This window comes from Panthera uncia, chromosome D1, assembly GCF_023721935.1.
Source record: "Panthera uncia isolate 11264 chromosome D1, Puncia_PCG_1.0, whole genome shotgun sequence".
Classification (NCBI taxonomy): Eukaryota; Metazoa; Chordata; class Mammalia; order Carnivora; family Felidae; genus Panthera; species Panthera uncia.
In genome coordinates this window covers 1,362,801-1,381,392 of record NC_064808.1, presented here as the reverse complement: position 1 = coordinate 1,381,392, position 18,592 = coordinate 1,362,801, and the positions used below count along the sequence as shown (strand labels likewise).

Below are 18,592 nucleotides of genomic sequence, written 5' to 3'. Positions count from 1 at the left end.
GTGTAGAGCGCAGGGAGACACGGCTTGGCGTGGTCAGGTTGTGGAGCGCCGTAGAGGCGGGCCGCTGGTGCTAAGTGAGCCGGGTTGATGCAGGGGGAATGCTGGTGGAGAATTTTCCATATTAAATCAAGGGCCCTTGTGTGACGTCTTCCAATTTTCCCCTTATGCAAGTTCCCATTTGTAAAATGCCGGATTTCCTTGACCCCGCCACCCCGTGTGACAGAAGTGGCCCTTCAGGCCGTGGCCAGTCTCCGTGGACTCCACCTTCGGCTGTGTCCTCAGATGGTTCGTGGTCTCGGAAGTGCCTCCAGTGCCGCGAACCCCGAGGCCTCCTGCTTAGCAGTGCGAGCACTGCTGGGTCCCTGGGTCACATCGGTGTGTGTGACAGCTCTGGCCGGTGTCCCCAGTCACCCCGGATGGCAGTGTTGACTCTGTTTCAGGAGCTGGGGGGTCCGAGTGAGGGAGGAGATTAATGGCATCATACACAGCAGGTTGAGTGCCCTTCAGTCACGGACTGAGAGTTTCCTTCGAGGGTGTTTGCTGCCTTTAAAATGAACCTGTAAGACACATACCCGCCCTTAACATAAGCCTCGCTGTTTCATTAAGGGTGTGGGCCTCCCCACGCACGAGAATCCGTGGCCACCTCGGTTTGCTGGCAGTTACCCAGAACAAGGAACCCCCGTGGGGCCCTGTCTCCTTCCTCCCGGCTGCCTGCTTCCCTCCCCGCCTGCACGCGTGCACACACACAGGCGGCCGCCTTCTTCCTCCTCTCTCCTCTGCCTGTCAGTTAAGTCAGCCTCCGTGTAGCCGATGCGACACGTTGGGCAAATGGCCGTGCCCAGGACTGACTTCTCCATGGGGCCCATCCTGTGCACCGTGAGCGGGCACCAAGCTGGCCCCGTGGGCGAGGGCCGGGGTGCACAGCTGGCTCGTAGCGCAGGGTGCCGGGTGCCCACGACGGAGCCGCACCCCTTCGGGCTCTCAGGGCGCAGGCTGCTTAAGTGCTGCCTCGTGTCCGGCCGGAAGCCCGGGCCTGGGACACGTGGAGCAGTGGGGGCAGCCCCCGAGACCGTGCTGAGGCGGGGACGGGTCGTGGAGGGCGAGCGAGGGGACAGAGCCGCCCCACGCTGCTTCCGGAGCCGGTCAGGCACCAGTGAGGAGCTCCCAGCCGCACGAGTTCGCTCCAGGGTCGAGTCAGGGGACACCTTGCCTGTGGTGGGGAGTGGGCCCCAGAATTGAGGGGGAGCCGGCCACTCGTTTGCCCCCGTCTGACAGAGACGGGGCTGGGGCTGGAGGCCGTCCTCTCTGAGTTTCTGCCCCGGCCGGTCCTGTGCTGCCCTGGGAAGTGGCCCATGTCCCTCGAACCCGGGGGGAGGGCAGGGCACCCCCAGTTACATGCTGCATTAGAGCCCAGCAGCGCGGGGCCCGAGCCCCCTCCTGACCCGCGAGCGGTGGCCGCCGCTGCTGTGAACGGACGTGAACGGGGGGCACGGGTGTGAGGCCCGGCGGGAGCTGGCGGGCGTGAGCACGCCTCGGGGGCCTCCCCAGGCCGTGTTTCCGCTCGTAGCGCAGAATGTGAGCCACGTGGAGAAGGGGTCACGTTGGACCCGGGCGATGCCGGCAGATCCGCTCGTTCGGCCCCTCTGGCGGTTCATGGAGAGCAACGCGGTGTTTGCGTCGGGACAGCCAGGTGGTGGCTGCGGTGTGACGTGCGCTTCCGTGACTCTGCACGCTTTCTGCCTTCGCAGGTAAAGGTCGGCGGGGGCAGCCTCAGTGGTCTCCTCCAGCGGGGTCTCCGCCGTGCAAGCTCCGCCTTTACAACAGCCTCACCCGGAACAAGGTCAGGAGGGGCCCCGCGGGAGGGGTGCGGGGAGGGCCGGCCCCGGGAGCCCACGTGCCCTCGTGGAGCCCACGTGCCCTCGCGGAGCCCACGACTGGCGCTGCTGCGTCGGGCTCTGCCACCGGGCAGCTCCTCGCCCCGCGTTCTCCGTGCGGCCCGAGGACAGCTGTCCTCGAGGGGAGGGCCGCCTGCTGGCCCTGCAGCGCCCTGACCACTCTCCCGGCCGCCCAGGCGTAGACGCCCGCGGTCACTCAGAGCCACGCCGAGCGCTGGCCTGCCTTCAGAGGGGACACGTGGCGGCGGCAGGCGCCCCAGTGCCAGCCAAGCCGACGGGCAGAGAGGCGGGCCCGGTGGGCGTTGCCGGGCGCCGACCGGGTTTCGAGGAGGCGGGATCGGATCCCAGTCGAGTGGGGTTTGCTTGGTTGCGGCCACGGCGGGTTAGAATTTTGTCCGTGAGCGCGCTGGCACGCGGGGACACGGGGTCTCGGGGGTTCCAGCCGGAGTAACGGAGCTCTCCCGTCCCTGACGTCTATGGCCTTTGTCAGTAAGACAGACTTGTCCTTGCTGAATTTGTTGTAAACAAACCCCGGCGTCCTCTCTGACGCTGGCTGGGGTGACCCTGCGCGGTGCCTCTTACACATCGACGACGGTCGTCCCTTCGTGTTTTACCAAAGGACGTGTTTATACCTCAAAACGGGAAGAAGGTGACGTGGTACTGCTGCGGGCCTACCGTCTACGACGCGTCTCACATGGGGCACGCCAGGTGGGACCCGCTGCGGGCGTCCGGCACGGGCAGGGGGGCGGCCGGGCGGGACCCGCTGCGGGCGCCTGGAGGTGTGGGCCCTGCGGGAGCATCTCTGCCCTTCAGAGATCTCTGCTCTGCTACAGGGACCCGAGATTCGAGAGGAAAATCAACCCCGAGCCTTTCTTATTTCTAAGATAAAATTTTCATTCTGTAAGTGACCCACATCCGTGATAGGAAAGTTGGGGGATGCGGACAGGTAACAGGAATCCTGCCCGGCAGCCGCGTGGCGGGCGTCCCGGCTGCGTGTAGACGTCTGGTCCCGCGGCTCTGGCGGCAGGCTGGGGCCCCCACGGCGGTCACGGGCCCTGAGCAGGGTGCCGGTGCCACGGGAGCCTTCCCCCGTGGCTGCTCTCGTGGCCGTGGCCCTGGGGGCGGGGGGGTGGTGCGTGACCTTTCCCGCGGGAAAGGTCTGTCCGTGTGCTCTAGGTCCTACATTTCCTTCGACATCCTGAGGAGGGTGCTGCGGGACTACTTTGGGTTCGACGTGTTCTACTGCATGAACATCACGGACATCGACGACAAGGTGGGGCTCTCACCAGGCCGTTTTCGGAACGGCGGGGGTGGGAAGGAGGAAGTGACGTCGGTGAGTAGAACCCGGTGGGCCTCGGCCCCGTACACATCCAGTTAGCGTCGCGGTTCGTACGAACGACGTCCGTCTTCAGATGCGAAGATGCCGCGAGAACCTGAACGACCGGGACCCGGCTGATAAGATGTCAGCCCGAGGTACTTCGTGGCAACGAGACTTCGGGTGGCACGCGATTTTGCGTGCAGCGATGGGGCGGCGGGGGGAGGGCAGCCAATTTCCTGAAGATCAGAAAGGTCGCGGGAGGAGGGCGGTGTTCCCCGGCCGCCCGGCGGGGCTCAGAGTCTGCCGGCTTGCAGGGACAAGGGCGCGCTTTGGACGGGACCCCGGTTTCCCTTTCATCTCTCCAGATCATCAAGAGGGCCCGGCAGAACTACTTGTTTGAGCAGTACCGGGGGAAGCAGCCGCGGGCGGCCCAGCTCCTGGAGGATGTTCATGCCGCCCTGAAGGTGGGCCCCCGTCTGTCTGTTCCTTGACTCCTGACCGTCCCTGGCGTGGGGCCTCAGTTGTCCTCAATGAAAGCTAGCGCCATCTGGGCACCGGAGCTCTGGGTCATGTGGTCCCCTGGCCTGTGGGAAGAGTCGCCAGGAAAGACACACTTGGACGGGGCGTGGAGTAGGGGGCTGTGCCTGCCGCTCACGGGACAATGTCAGAGTTTGTCACGATGGCAGTAAAGTATGCTTGCCCGTACGATGTCCCTAACGCTCCTGTGTCTTCTGTGCTGAGATCACAGCCACATCTGATGATTCTGAGTGTGCGACACGGAAGCCGTCCAAGCCCCTTTCGTTGGGGGCACTGGAAATTTTCAGAATTATTGGCAGAAATTCTTTCCAATTTAATATTTTGAGTAACGGTATCACAAAGTATGGTGCTAACAGGGTAAGCCTAGAATAAGTCGTTTTATTCTCTTTAAGAGTGATTAGTATTTTAGTGACCGCAGCAGTAATCAGTGCTTACGTGCATCATCTCTAGAAGAGAAAGTGGGAATGAAATTAGAGCTTAGTGTCTTAGGCTGACACGGGGCGGGCCCGCCAGGACTTCGCGTCTTTGCGAGGCTCAGTAGTCCCCAGGTGACACCTGAGTGGCCCCGAGCACAGGCGTTTTAACATCAGAGAAACAGGCCGGGGGGGGCGCGAGGAGCAGGGTGTCGGGCCGGGCCTGTCCACTGCCGGACTTGCCCCTCCTTCGGGGAAGCTAGGACCACGCCCTGGGGACACTTGCAGGGCAGGAGGAGGGACCCTCCTCTCCGGTGAGGCGCCCCCGTGGGCGCACAGGGGCAGCCTCTGACGGCCCTGCCCTCCCCTGTGCTTGCAGCCGTTTTCAGTCAAGTTAAATGAGACCACGGACCCGGACAGAAAGCAAATGCTGGAGCGCATTCAGCGCGCGGTGGAGCTGGCCGCAGAGCCCCTGGAGAGAGCCGTGCGGGGCGGCCTCCCGGCAGAGGAGGCCGCCCGCTGCGCAGAGGTGAGGTCTCCAGCATGTCCCGCACACCCTGCCCCGAGGTGGCTCGCTGCTCCCGGGTTCCAGCCTGTGCCTCTGCGCGCGGCACCTGGGCCCGGCCACCCCGGGGCCGAGCAGGCCTCCCCTCACCCCACGCCAGCGTCCTCGCGGGCGGGGGCGGCGCATCGGAGCATGTGCGGAGATCGTTCCAGGGGTTTCTGGTGGCCTCCCCCGTGTTTCTCGGCGGCACCTGCAGAGAGCAGAGTGAGGCTGGAGTTGAACTGGGCTGTGGGGCCCTGTGTGGGTTCCCCGCCGGCCCTGGGGCCTCCCGGGCAGGCTCCTCCGCCCCCTGGACGGGGTGAGGGCACTGCACTGGAGCCTGGGAGGCTGTCACTGCCGGTGCCTCCAGCCTGGCCCTTCTCCTGCACGCTGGCGCCCCCTGCTGGCTGCCCTCTCCAGCGCTCGGTGGGACGACTGACAAGGCCATCCCTCCCTGGAGTGGGGGGGAGGCAGCTCAGGCTTTACTTTCACTTTCACATTCTCCCGTGGTTCAGATGGCCAGCGTGGCCTCCTGCCGAGCTTAATGAGACAGAGCCTGATGCACACAGGCCTGCGGACCAGCGTTTTTGCCCCGCATCGTAGCTGGCCTTCCTTCGGTGGGCCTCCTGCCTCCGCTGTTTCTCCCTCTCCTGGGATGCCAGTCACGTTTCCTGGTTATGGCAGTGTGACTGGGAATTTTTTCCTTGATTATTCCACCGATACCCTTTTCTTCGAAGAGTACGATAACACAGACGTGACGTAAACCGCTTACAGGTGCACAGCTCAGGGGCGCTAAGCACGTTCACGCTGTTGTGCAGCTGTCCCCACCCTCTGCGTCCAGAACTTTCCGTCTTCCCAAACAGAAACTCTGTCCCTGTGAAACACGGGCCCCCTTTTGTCCGTGATGAGTAACGCAGCTGTGAATAGCGCTGTGCAAATATCCCGCCTCGTTCCTTCACGTGGACACTTCCGGAGCGGAAGTCTGGACTGTTTGGCAGCTAGATTTCAGGGTTCCAAGAGTCCGCCACACCGGTTTCCACAGCAGCATCCAGACCGCGGTTTCTGACCGTTCCCACCAACACTTGTGATTTCCGTCCTTCTGACGGTAGCCTTCCTGATGAGTGGGGGCCGTGGCCCGTGGGGCGCTGGGTTCGCACTTCTCTGAGCACCGGTGAGGCTGACCGGCTGACCCTGAGCTGGGAGTCCTTTTCTGTCTGTGGACGCACATTTGCAAGAGTTTCTTTAGGCTGTTCGTCTGGGGTGGAGGTGCCGGGCTGTCGGGCCGTGTGTCTGCCTAACCGTCGGGTCCCCAACACTGGCCACGCGTCCGGTGATTCTCCGGAAGGATGCGCGGGACTCGGCGTAGACTTGTCCTCACGTCGAAGGGGTCTCACGGGTCTCACGGGGTTGTGGCTGGAGGCGAGGCTCGGGCCGAGTCTGGAGGAATCCACGCACGGGCCTCCCCGGTTCCCGCAGACGCGCGGCTGGCCCTCCCCCACCAGAAAATGCGTGGCCGCCCGCGGGAGATGTTCGTGTGCAGAGAGCCCATCGGACCCTCCATGCCCGAGGCTTCACGGGTGCCGTCCCATCCACCCGGCACCCAGCACGGCTTCCCCCGACCGTGGCTCCCACCCACTGAGTTTCCGACTCCAGAAACGAGCAGGTTTATGTTTTGCGTCAGCCACACTGTTCGCTCGATGACACAGAGTGGTCCCGGTGTCCCCACCTCTCCGTGCAGGGACATTTTCCTGCAGACTCAGCCGGGGCCGCCCTGCCCGCGGGCCTCTCCAGGGGGGCTGGCAGCTGGGGCCTGCCGTGCAGTAACGCTTCCCTAAGTGTCTGTGTCCTCCCGTGTCTGCGACACGTGTCAGCTGTTGTGCACCAGCACTTGGGGTTGCCGGGTTCCTTTCACGGGTGGGATAGGAGCCAGCACGTGACGTGCTCGTTATTGTAGTTTGGGTCCGCATGTGTCTGACCTCTTGCGAGATGGCCTTTCCGTGTGCTCTCTTGACGGCCGTGATTCTGGGCACAGGTCTTCTGCCCCATTGTCCACCTGGATTTCTGTCTTCTTACGGGTTTAAAAGCGTCCTTACTCCCGGACACTAACCCCTCGTCATCTAAATACGTGGCAAACGCTTTCTCCCAATCTCTGGCTCTTCTTTTCACTTTCTTTCAGTAACAGAGGGTCTTAATAATGACGCAGTCAAACGTATCAGCTTTTTAAATGCTCCTTTGTGTTCTGTGTCAGGTCTGAGCATGTGGTTGCCCAGGTTCTCCTCTGTTGGCCGTGCCACCCACCCCGTGTGAGCATCTCACCAGCTGTCCCTGGCGTCAGGGAGGGAGGAGGTCTAGGCTCGTTTGTGCTGTCTCTTCCCGTGTGTTTTCGATCCTCTGCTCGTCCAGGCCCATGGGGGGCCCGGGTGGGATCTTAACCTTCATAGGGAGGCGTCGTTTCGGACGGGTCGGTCCCCTCCATTCTGTCTTTCTGTTTCGTCTGTTTCTTTAAAGACCTGGTGTTTAGAGCAGTTTGAGGTTCCCGGCAAGACTGAGAGGAGGCACGGAGATTTCCCACGGGGCCTTCCCCCCCAGCCCCGCCTCCTCCACTGTCAGCACATCACCCGCAGACGCGTCGTCATCACCGAGAACCCACAGCAGACACGGGTTCTGTCCTGGGGGAGGGGGTGCGTGTTCCGTGGGTGTGGACGGATGTGCAGTGGTGCACACATCTACTCGAACGTCGGGCGGAGTGGTTTCCCTGCCCTGGGCATGCCGTGCACCCTGCCTGCACGTCCCTCCCTGTCCCCAGCCCCTGGAAACCACTCGTCTGTCTGCGGCCTCCGTGCGTTTCCCTTTCCAGAACGTCACAGAGTTGGCATCGCACCCCGTGTGGCCTTCTCAAATTGGCTCTTGTCACTAAATCTACACGTCAGGGTCATCCACGCGTCTCACGTCCTGAGAGCTCGCGTCTCTTGGGCGCGGGGTAAGACTCCGTCCACTGGACGCCCCACAGCCGGTTTATCCGCCCACCTGCCGAGTGCACCTTTGTGGCTTCCGAGGTTAGGCAGTTGTGAAGAAGCTGATGGAAACGTCCACCTGCAGGGTTTCGTGTGGACGTGAGTTTCCGGCTCCTTTGGGCAAATACCAGGGGTGTGGCTGCTGGATCCTAGGAGCCGGCTCCGTTTTGCAAGAAACCAGCACACCGTCCTCCAGAGTGGCTGCTCCGCCCCCGATCCCGGCAAGAGGGAGTCCTTGCTGTTCTGACTCCCCAGCATGGCGTGTGTGTGTGCGTTTTGGCCCTTCTGACAGGCGTGTGATGGTATCTCGCTGTTGGGGTTTGTGTTCCCCCGACGGCATCGGTGGGGAGCACCTTCCCACGTCCTTCCCTGTTTTGCCATCTGAGTCTCTTTGGCGAGGGGCCTGTCGAGGTCTTTGACTCAGTCTTCATCGAGTTGTTTGTTTTCTCACTGTTGAGTGTGCACATTTCGGATAAGAGCCCTTTATCAGTTGTGTCTTTGGCAAGTAGTCTCTCCTAGTCTGAGGCTCGTCTTTTTGTGTTCTTGACTGTGGTTTTCCTAGAGCAGAACTTTGTGATCTTAAAGTTCAGCCGTGGGCACACCACTTCCTTTCCTTTTTCTTTGTTTTTGTTTTTGTTTTTTTTTTTTTTAAATGCTCTTTAGAGAGCGGGGAAGAGAACGGGTGGGGGAGGGGCAGAGAGAGAGGGAGACACAGAACTCAAAGCGGGCTCCAGGCTCTGAGCTGTCAGCCCAGAGCCCGACGCGGGGCTTGAACCCAAGAACCGTGAGATTGTGACCCGAGCCGAAGTCGGATGCTTAACTGACTGAGCCACCCAGGCGCCCCACTAATATTTTATTAAGGATTTTTGCATCTATGTCCATGAGAGATACTGGTCTGCAGTTTTCTTTTCTTGCAATGTCTTTGTCTGTGTTTGGCATTAGGGTAATGCTGTCCTCGTGGAATGAGTTAGGAAGTAGTCTGTCTGCTACTTTCCTCTGAAAAACTGTAGAAAATTGATATAACATGTTCCTTCGATGTTTGATAAAATTCACCAGTGAACCCACCTGGGCTGGGTGATGTCTATTTTGGAAAGTTACAAGTTATTGATTAAATCTCTTTAATAGACATAGGATACAGGCTTTTTTCGGATCGTGTGGATCATCTTGGGTGAGTTTTGGCAACTTCTGTCTTTCAAAGAATTGGTCCATTCGTCCAGGTTTCAAGTTTGGGGGCACAGAGTTGTATACAGTGTTACTTTATTCTGCTTTTAGTTTTCGTGGGGTCTGTAGTAATGTCCCTCTTTCACTTTTGTCCTAGTATTGTGTCCTCTCTTTCTTCTTAAGTAGCTTGGCTAGAGGCGTATCAGTTTTATTCATTTCCCCAAAGAACTAGTTTTTGGTTTCGTGCATTTTTTCTGTATGGAGTTCCCGTGTTCTGCTTTAATTTTTATTATTTCTTTTTTCCACTTTGGACTTAATTTGTTCTTCTTTTTCCAGTTTGTTAGGTGGAAGTGTAGATGATTAATTTTAGACCTCTTTTTCTTCTCTGATCTATGCACCTAGTGTTACAAATGTCCTCTAAGCACTGCTTTTGCCGTATTTCACAAATTTTGGTACGCTGCGTTTTCGTTTTCATTTAGCTCAAAAACTTTTTATTTATTTAAAAAAATTTTTTTTTACATTTATTTATTTTTGAGAAACAGAGTGAGACAAAGCATGAGTGGGGGAGGGACAGAGAGAGGGAGACACGGAATCCGAAGCGGGCTCCAGGATCCGAGCTGTCAGCACAGAGCCCGAAGCGGGGCTCCAGCCCACAAACCGTGAGATCGTTACCTGAGCTGAAGTCGGACGCTCAACCGACTGAGCCCCCCAGGTGCCCCTAGTTCAAGACTTTTAATTTTTTCTTGGGATAACCTTCTTTGGCCCATGTGTTCTTTAGAAATGTGTTCTTTGATCCCCATGTATTGTGGGGGGTTTTCCAGCTCTCTTTCTCTTACTGGTTTCTAGTTCAGTTGCACAGTGGTCCGAGAGCAGACACGGCATATGATTTCCGTTCTTTTGAGTTTGTTCAGGCGTGTTTTACAGCCCGGCCTGTGGTCCGTGTTGGTGAACGCTGCGTGTTCTGCCTGCTGTCGGACGAAGTGGTCTGTGGACGTGCATTGGGTCCAGCCGACTGATGGTCGTGTTGAGTTCATCCGCCTCCTTACCCATCTCCTACTGCTGGGTCCGTCCCCTTCGGAGGGAGGCGTGTTAAAGTCCCCAGCCACCTCTGCGGATTCATCTGTTTCTCCTCGCACTTCTGCTCGCTTCTGCCTCGTGTGGTCTGACGCCCTGCCCTGGGCCCGCACACCGTAAGCACGGTCGCCCTGTAGAACTGACCCGTTCGTCCTGCCACGTCCTTCTCTATCCCTGACGACTCTCCTGGCTTCGAAGTCTGCTTTGTCTGAAGGGAGCTACTCCTGCTTTATCTCACTGATTTGCACCGTGGTCGCGCAGTCCATTTCCACCATCCGTTTACTTTTGATTTGTACGTGTCTTTTTACTTAAAGTGGATTCCTTGCCGACAACTGAGAGTTGGGTCTTGGATTTTGATCCACTGTGACGATCTCTTTTAATTGGCGCGTTTAGACCATTGACATTCAAAGTGATGTTGATGTAGTTGGGTTCTTATCCACGCTGCTGTTTTCTCTCGTTGCCCTCGTTCTTCGTTCCTGTTTTGTCTTCCACTCCTTGTCTGTCTTTCGTGGTTTTAGGTGAGCATTTCACATGATTCTGCTTTCTCTCCTTTTCCCGCATATCTAACGCTTGATTTTCAGTGGTTGCCCTAGAGTTTGCAATATACACTTACGACTAATCCCACTTTCAAAAACACTGTACCCTTCGTGGTCATAGGAGTGCCCTACAATAACGAGATGACCCCAGTTCCTGCTTCCCGCCCTTGTGTCGTGGCCGTCACTTGTCTTAGCTGTCTGGAAACACAGAGGGCGCTGTGTCTACTTAAACGGGTACGTAAGTGTGCAGGTCGATGCGTTCCCACTGCCGTCATTTTGAACAAGCTGTTCTCTGTTGGATCAGTTAAGAGAAATAGAAGTTCTGGGGCACCTGGGCGACTCAGTCGGTTGAGCAGTCCGACTCGTGATTTTGGCTCAGATCGTGATCCCAGGGTCGTGGGATCGAGCCCCACATCTGGCTCTGCGCTGACAGCTTGGAGCCTGCTTGGGATTCTCTCTCTCCCTTTCTCTGCCCCTCCCCTGTTCACGTGCATGCTCTTTCTCTTCTCTCTCTAAAAAATAAATAATAATAAATTGCTTTTATTTTACCCGCGCTTAATTCTTTCCGCGATGTTCTTTCTTACTTTATGTAGACCCAAGCTTCCAACCTCTGTTACTTCCGTCCTCTGTAAAGAGCTTCTTTGGACATTTCTTGCAAAGCAGGTCAGCTGGCAACACGTTCCCTTGGGTTTTGTTTCCCTGAGAGTTTGGTTTCCCTTTGCTTTTGCAGGCCGACGTCACAGGGCACAGAATTCCCGGGTGGCAAGCGTTTTGTCTCAGCACTTAAATATCCCCGTCCTCCTTTGCTTGCACGGAGTGTGAGGACAAGTCGGGCGCAGTGCTCGCCTCTGCTCGTCTACCGGCGAGGTGTTTTCCTCTGGCTTCTTTCAGGATTGCGTCAGCTTTGATGGGGTGCGGCCCGAGCTCGGCGTGCCTGGGTGTGGCGTTGCGGTGTTTCTCCTGCCCGACGTCCCGGGGGCTCCGTGCGCCTGCGGTTAGGGTCCGACACGAGTGGGGCGCTCTCACTCGCTCGGGAGTCCGATGTTTCTCCCACCCTTTCCCTCTGCTGTCCCCGTGACGCACGTGTGGCACGTCTATGGCGGGCCCGGGTCCTCGGCTACCCTGTTCGGTTTTGTTCACTCTGTGAAAATGAAGCCTTTCTAATTTTCAGTTTGGGGGGTTTCTCTTCTGTTGTCCTCAAGCCCCGAGATTCTTCCGCCGGCTGCGTCCAGTCTCCCGATGACCCCACAAGGACAGTCTTTGTTTCTATCACGCTGTGGTGAATCCCCGACGTCTCCTGCCCGTTCTCTCAGGACTTCCTTCTCTCTGCTCACCTTGACCCTCTGTTCCTGCGCATGGTCGGCCGCATCCATCGGAACCCTGAGCGTATTAATCCCAGTAGTTTTACCCCCGGGTCTGACAGCCGCCCTGTGTCTTCACGTCGTTCCCTGCCTCTTGGCGTGCCCGGTCGTGTTTCCTCGATAGCCAGCCGTGAGGTTCCCGGCTGTGAGGGGATGGGCGGGGAGGTGACCAGGCTGGGGGCTGGGCCCCGTGCCAGGTGCCGCGAGCGGGGTTCAGTCTCAAGCGAGCCCACGCCTCTGGTCCGTGCCTCCCTGGCGCCCGACGTGGTGGCCGTGGGGCCGAGCGTCCTGGTGGGTCCCTGTCACCGCCCGCCAGCCCGGCAGCAGGTCGCAGGTGTGTTCCAGGTGGGAGCCTGGCGGGAGCCCCTAGCTGCGCCTTTCCTGTCCACGTCGTGGTACAAACGTGCCTCCCTGCGTGTCCTCACTGTGTCTTCCGTGTCCACTTTTCCTGAACTTCCTGCACCCTTTGTTCTTGGCCCCGTTGCCCCCACTGGCGGACCGCAGACCGCCTGCCTGTCCCCACGTCCCTGTCACTGCTCCGGTTAGGATGCCGAAGGCGCTGGGTGCCTCCAGAGCAGGACCTCAGGGTCCCCCCCCGGCCTGCCCGGCTCAGGCCGCGGCCACGACACTCACCTCCCATCACAGATGGACGTTTCTCCTGTCTGACGGGAGTGCTGCGGTGACAGGACACGTCTCGTACCAGCACTGCGCTGTTGCCCGTGACGTGGGCCTGCTGTCTTCAGTGATGGCATCCGGCGGTCAGGGCGCCCTGGCCGAGAGGCCGCCCTCCGGGACGGGGCCCTGCCATCTCTGTGCCCTGGCTGTGGACGACCGCACCGTGCCCGCTCCTGCCCTGCCCCGCCCCGTGGCAGCGGCGGCCCCGCTTGTCCCCACGGCCACCCCAACCCTGTGACCACAGTAGTCGGACCTCCTGAATGTGCTGCGTCTTGGAACCTCCCACTTAGGGAGTCTGGCGTCTGTCCCCGTGCTGACCCGCTTACACGAGCACCGCGGTCTCACGGAGATGGCGCTCGTCGTGGACGTGGCTTTGCGTGGCACATCCTCGAATTCGAGGTCTCGGTGCGGACCAACTGCACGAGATGCGGCCCCGTAAAGCTCGGACACGCGTGTGGATGCTGTTCTTTGTCCACAGGTGTTGTTGGAAGAAGCAAAAGATTTACTCTCTGACTGGCTGGACTCCACACTGGGCAGCGAAGTTACGGACAATTCTATTTTCTCCAAACTGCCCAAGTTCTGGGAAGAAGAATTCCACAGAGACATGGAAACCCTGAACGTAAGTGTCGCCAGCTGTCCTGCCCTTGCTCTCTCAGCGGGGCCCGATGATCGCGATCCCGACCGTCTTCAGTCAGGTCTCAAGTGCGGGCCGTGGGCCTGCGGGCCTTCTTGGCCTGCGTTTGGTGCCGGTGCTTCCTGGAGCGTGCCGTCCGAGGCTGCCGTTCCAGAAGGAAGAGGGGCACTCGTTCTTCTCGCCCCCAGGTTCTCCCTCCGGACGTCCTGACCCGGGTGAGTGAATATGTGCCGGAGATCGTGAACTTTGTCCAGAAGATCGTGGACAACGGCTACGGGTAAGCTCGGGGCCCTCCCCGTGGGAGCACGGCATTCCAGGAAGGTTGTGCAGGGAAGGCGGCGGGGAGGGGAGCTCGTCGTGCTGTGGGGCTGCGGCCACCAAGCCCCTGGCTCCGGACGGCACAGGGCGGGGTCGTTCCTCCACGGGCCTCGAGGGCGGGCTCTGTCCCGGCCCCTGGCCTCGGCTGGCAGACGGCGGCCCTCTCGCCGCCTTGGCACATACTTGTCACTCTGCACTCGGCTGCTGGGGCTCCTTTTGTGTCCTCGTCACCTCCTCTGACGCAGACGCTGCGTAGGAGTCATGCGGGGTTGGGGCTCCCCCTGGTGACCTCGCTTCGCCCCTGCAAAGACCCCGTCTCCAAACACTGTCCCGTTCTGGGGGGGGCTACGGGCTAGCACTGACACACAGGAATTGGGGGGGACGCGGCCGAGCCCATGGCCTCACCGCGGGAGCAACCGCCCCCGTGTCCCGCCGACCCTCCCGGCAGCCTCGCTCCTCGGTGCCGCTGAGTCCTCAGCGTCGGGGCCGCAGCAAGGATGCGCGTGCCGTAGAGAGCGCCCGCCTGCGGCTGCCGGCGAGCCCACGGCTAAGTCCGCGAGCACGGGGCCGGGCTGGCGAGCGTGGAGGCGCGGTTTCCGCCGCGTGGCGTGAGACCCCTTGTCCACGAGTCACCTCCCGGGGACGCGTGTTTCCTCGAGGCCCTCGGCCTCGGTGGCGACCCCTGGTCTGCCCTCTCGGCACCACCTGACCCGCGAAAGACCGTCCGCGTCTCTGAAGGTAGCGCTGTCGGGAGTCACCGATGCCGAGAAGCGTAACTGGGGGCGTGGGGTCTGCCGCGCAGGGGGAGGGGGGCGCCCTCCCCTGCGCCCCTGCTCTGGGAGATTCCGTCCCCGCCTCTCGGGCGAGACGAGGCGCCACCGAGCGGAACGAGGAGAGCACAAGACCTGGTGTGGGGCCCGGAGTAGCACAGGCTCTCTGGAGGTGGTGGCGCCTCCCCTGTCCCCTACCTGGCACGGCCCCTGCAGGGCGACACGGGGTCGTGTGCCAGACTGAGTGCCGCGGGCGAGGCCAAGGTGAGAGAAGACGGATCATTCCGGGCTGGAATAACATGGAGGGCTGCTGAGAGGCAGAGAGCCTTGGCGGGGCCGTGCAGGCGGGTGGAAGGCGGACCGAGCGAGGGCAGGGCACCCGGGACCGCGCCGTCACCGAGGCGAGGGGCAGGGCGGGAGCTGTGTGGTCCCGGGCTGCGAGGCGGAGGGACTGCACGGGGACACGCCGTCCCGAGAGTGAGGAGTTGGCCTCCGTGACGAGGCGTGCGTGTCGGGCCCGCTCGGCCTGTACGGCGGCCGTGGTTGCGAGTAGCTACGTCACGGGGCCGCAGGACGGCCGAGGCCGCGCTGGACGCGGTGGGCAGAGCAGAGTTGTTTTTTTTTTTAATTTTTTTTTTTTTCAACGTTTTTTATTCATTTTTGGGACAGAGAGAGACAGAGCATGAACGGGGGAGGGGCAGAGAGAGAGGGAGACACAGAATCGGAAACAGGCTCCAGGCTCCGAGCCATCGGCCCAGAGCCTGACGCGGGGCTCGAACTCACGGACCGCGAGATCGTGACCTGGCTGAAGTCGGCCGCTTAACCGACTGCGCCACCCAGGCGCCCCAGAGCAGAGTTTTAAGAGGCCCGCGGCCCGTGCAGCCCTTTGGCTTTGCAGGTTGTCCTCCTGCGAGGCGCCCGGGCTGTCCGTGGGTCTGTCCGCCTTCCCACAGCCTGGTTCTTACTTTCCAGCTACGTTTCCAATGGGTCCGTCTACTTTGACACCGTGAAGTTCGCTTCCAGCGAGAGACACTCCTACGGGAAGCTGGTGCCCGAGGCCGTTGGGGACCAGAAAGCCCTGCAGGAAGGGGAAGGTAAACGGGGCCGGGTGAGGGGGTTCAAGCCCAGGCCTCGCCCCCGCCCCCAGCCTGCCTCACCCGGGCGCCTGGGGGCTGCGCCTTGTTGCCCACGGAGTTTGCGGGGTTTTCCGCAAGAAACAAAAAGGCGAGCGCATCCAACACCATCTCAAAAAGCGTAGCGGACCCCGGGCCTGGATCCGGAGGGTCAGGGCGGCTTGTGGGACGCCCTGCGTGCTGGTGTGGGACGCCCAGTGCCGATGTGTCACGAATATGCAGGTTGCGACCTGGTGAATGAGGGGGCAGAAGCCGCTCCCCCCCGCCCCCAACCAGGGTCAGCAGGTGGCCCCCTTGGCATCTGAGGTCCTGCCTTTGGGAAAGTGGAAACCCCGGGGCTGTTTGGATTGAGGCCGGTTTCAGCACACCCACGCCAGAGGAAGTACGGTCCTGAGAGCTGGCCCTTATGGGTTCTGGTCGCACACAGTGAGCCGGGGGAGGAGCGGCCCTCTGTCCCGGGGGAATGGGAGACAGTGGCGAAGCGGGACCCTGGTCCTTGTCAGGCGGTTGGGGTGGCGGTCACCGCTTTCCGCGGGCTCAGCTCTGCGCAGCTGTCTTAAAGGTGCCCCGGGACGAGCAAGGCAGGAACGCGGGGCAAGAACTGCCAGGTCAGGTCTTTGTGGGCATGTTCTGATTCTGGGCGGCGCCTCAGAATCCCTGGTTCCTCTCTCTTTTTTTTCTCTTTTTTAAGTTTTTTATTTGAGAGGGAAAGAGAGAGAGACAGAATGCCTCTGTGCACACACGTGAGCGGGGGCGAGGGGGCAGAGGGAGAAGAGCCTGACTTGGGGCTGGAACTCATGAACCATGAGATCGTGACCCGAACCAAATCCAAGAGTCAGACGCTCAGCCCCCTGAGCTCCCCGGCCACCCCGAGGGTCGCTGAAGACATCCCGCAGAGTAAAGGAGGTCCCGTCACGATGCTGAGGCACCCGTGTCCTCAGAGGATGGTCACAGACTTGGGTGGACCGGCAGCGGGGCCCCCGCATCCCTGCGGCATCAGGGACGCACCCTGGTGTGCACGAGAGGTGCCGGGCACGCCCCACGCATGGGTCGCTCAGACGGGCCGAGGCCCCCAAGACGCAGAGGGGTCGAGGTACGCGGGCAGCGGGGCTTTGTCTAGCAGACGGGCCTTCACACACGCGAATGAGGGCAGGGCCCTCCCATAAGCCCGCGTGGGACCCACGCCAGGCCGCAGGAGGAGTTGCTCCTCACGAGGACCACAGCTTCTGCCCATGGCGCGCTGGGCTGGACACCCGCACTGAGGGGACGTCCGGGCCTGTTTAAAGTCGCACCAGAGCCGCAGTGGAGGTCACTCCGGGTTTGAAACTGAACGGCCACAGGAGGGCCGCACGGTCCCCCCCCACCGGACTGGGGGAGCTCTCGCGCCAGTTCCGGGCCGCCTGACGTGTTACGTGTAGTTGTGAAAAAACGCAGACGGCAAATGAGTGGGGCCAGCTGCCAGAAAAGCCCCGAAAGGAGCAGCAGAGCCTCAAAGAAGAGGTGCCTGAAATAGCGGTAATTGAAACAGTCAACAGCTGGTTCTTCGTAAGGATTCGCGATACAGAAAACCCGCTAGCGGGACCGATGAATAAACACAGAAGATTCGAAAATACGTCCAGACAGGGCTGCACGGGACTAGAGACGGTGGCGTCTGCGAGAGCCCGGGAGGACGGGACCGCGCCGCTCGGCCCAGCGCGGCCAGGGGCGGCGTCCAGTTGGGGGGCAGGGAGAGCCCCAGAGACGGGGGTTGCCCGCCGCGCTAGGGACCCCGCACCATCTGCCCCAGCTGCGTTCTTTTTCTTTCTGCTTTCTCTTCTTCTCTTTTCTCTTTTGTCCTTTCCAGTAACCTCTACATCCAACACGAGGCTTGAACTCACGACCCCGAGATCAGGAGCCTCGTGCTCATCCGACTGAGCCAGGCGCCCCGGGGTCTTAAATGTCACTTGTTCTTGGATCTTTTTTCCCAGACTGACGTCAGAATCTTTGTGTTCCGGGGGCCAAAGCAGTAGATCCGACAGCGAATATAAAGGGACAAGGGGGGGGGTCACGCCCTCCTTCGGGGACAGTTCCACTTCCCTGGCTGTGCTGACGGCACGAGGCCCCTCACGGCATGGACGCTGGGATGCGGGGCTCCGGGGGAGAAGGGGCCCGGAGCCATCTCGGGGCGCGGGGCATCGGGGAGGCAGAAGGCACGAACCCGCTGTGCCTGGGGTCACTTTGGGTGCCTCAGGAGGGAGACGAGAAAGGACACCAGGAGAGTAGCAGGGGTCGTGTGACTTACTCCTCTTGAAGAGTCTAGAGCAACTATCAGGTGTCCCCCAAAGTGGCATTTGGCGAAGGGTGTGGGGAGGGGTGTGTGTGAAAGGGGGTCCTCGGTTACAGAACTTTCCAAAAAATTTTCTGAAAAGTCAGGTACGTTCATAGTAAGTGTGTTCGTTATCGTGAAAATTAAAAGCCTGGATGCACGCTGTCGGCTAAATACAGGCTGGCCAGAGGGGTGTCATGACGGCTCGTCACATCGTCTTTGAGCGGCTGGTGTGATGTGGTGACTGGCTCAGTGAGAAAGAGACGTGAGACCGGGGTGGAGTCTGTCCTGCTGTGTGTGGATGTGTGTTTTGTTTGCAGAGACTAAAACAACCCAGAAACCTGCACACGGGGGCACCTGGAAACTGACAGTACATGTCAGCCTTCGTCTGTGACCGTGGCGTTGTTTTCCGGGTCTTCCCGTAGTTCCCAAGTATTCTACTTATAGTGCCCGTGTCATAGGCGTCAGGTCTGTCGTAAAAATATCCTGCGCGCGCTCTCCCTCCGCTGTTCTTGGGTCGCCTGCCCTGTTGCTTGAACGGTGGCTGTCTTTGAGGTCGGCTGTGTCTGCAACTGTGGGCCCTGGGAGGAGTCTGTCGTTCCTGTTCCGCTGTTGTCCATGGGGGGGGCGACAGCACCCAGGACGAGGCGGCGTGGAGACCACGCACGGGGCCCGGGGACCATGCCCCGCGCTGGCCCCGCTCACCTGGCCCCCCTGTGAGGGGGACTGACCGCAGGCGTTCGTTCGTTCTCTCGGCAGCCGGTGGGTCCGTGGGCGCCACGGCTCCTGCGTGTGGCCCAGGGAAGTGTCCCGGGGTGATGGCGTTGTCCTTTCCCGTTGCTCCCACCCCAGGCTGGCCTGCCCCTGGGGGCCCGGCCGTGACTGGCCGCGGCTTTCTCCTGGG

The 18,592-nt window shown here is 60.5% G+C and overlaps 1 protein-coding gene across 5 annotated transcripts in view; it reads left to right on the top strand.

The window, feature by feature from the left end:
- Positions 1-18,592, top strand: part of CARS1 (cysteinyl-tRNA synthetase 1) — a 45,112-nt gene that overhangs the window by 10,965 nt on the left and 15,555 nt on the right. For all 5 annotated transcript variants that reach the window (XR_007454348.1, XR_007454347.1, XM_049615409.1 and 2 more), the window contains 8 exons: positions 1,749-1,840; positions 2,515-2,603; positions 3,072-3,168; positions 3,579-3,677; positions 4,543-4,692; positions 13,007-13,147; positions 13,351-13,439; positions 15,223-15,344. Coding sequence is in view for 3 of the 5 variants with exons in the window: in XM_049615409.1 (XP_049471366.1) it covers positions 1,749-1,840; positions 2,515-2,603; positions 3,072-3,168; positions 3,579-3,677; positions 4,543-4,692; positions 13,007-13,147; positions 13,351-13,439; positions 15,223-15,344 (879 nt within the window). In the remaining 2 variants the exon portion in view is untranslated. The remainder of the gene's footprint in view (positions 1-1,748; positions 1,841-2,514; positions 2,604-3,071; positions 3,169-3,578; positions 3,678-4,542; positions 4,693-13,006; positions 13,148-13,350; positions 13,440-15,222; positions 15,345-18,592) is intronic.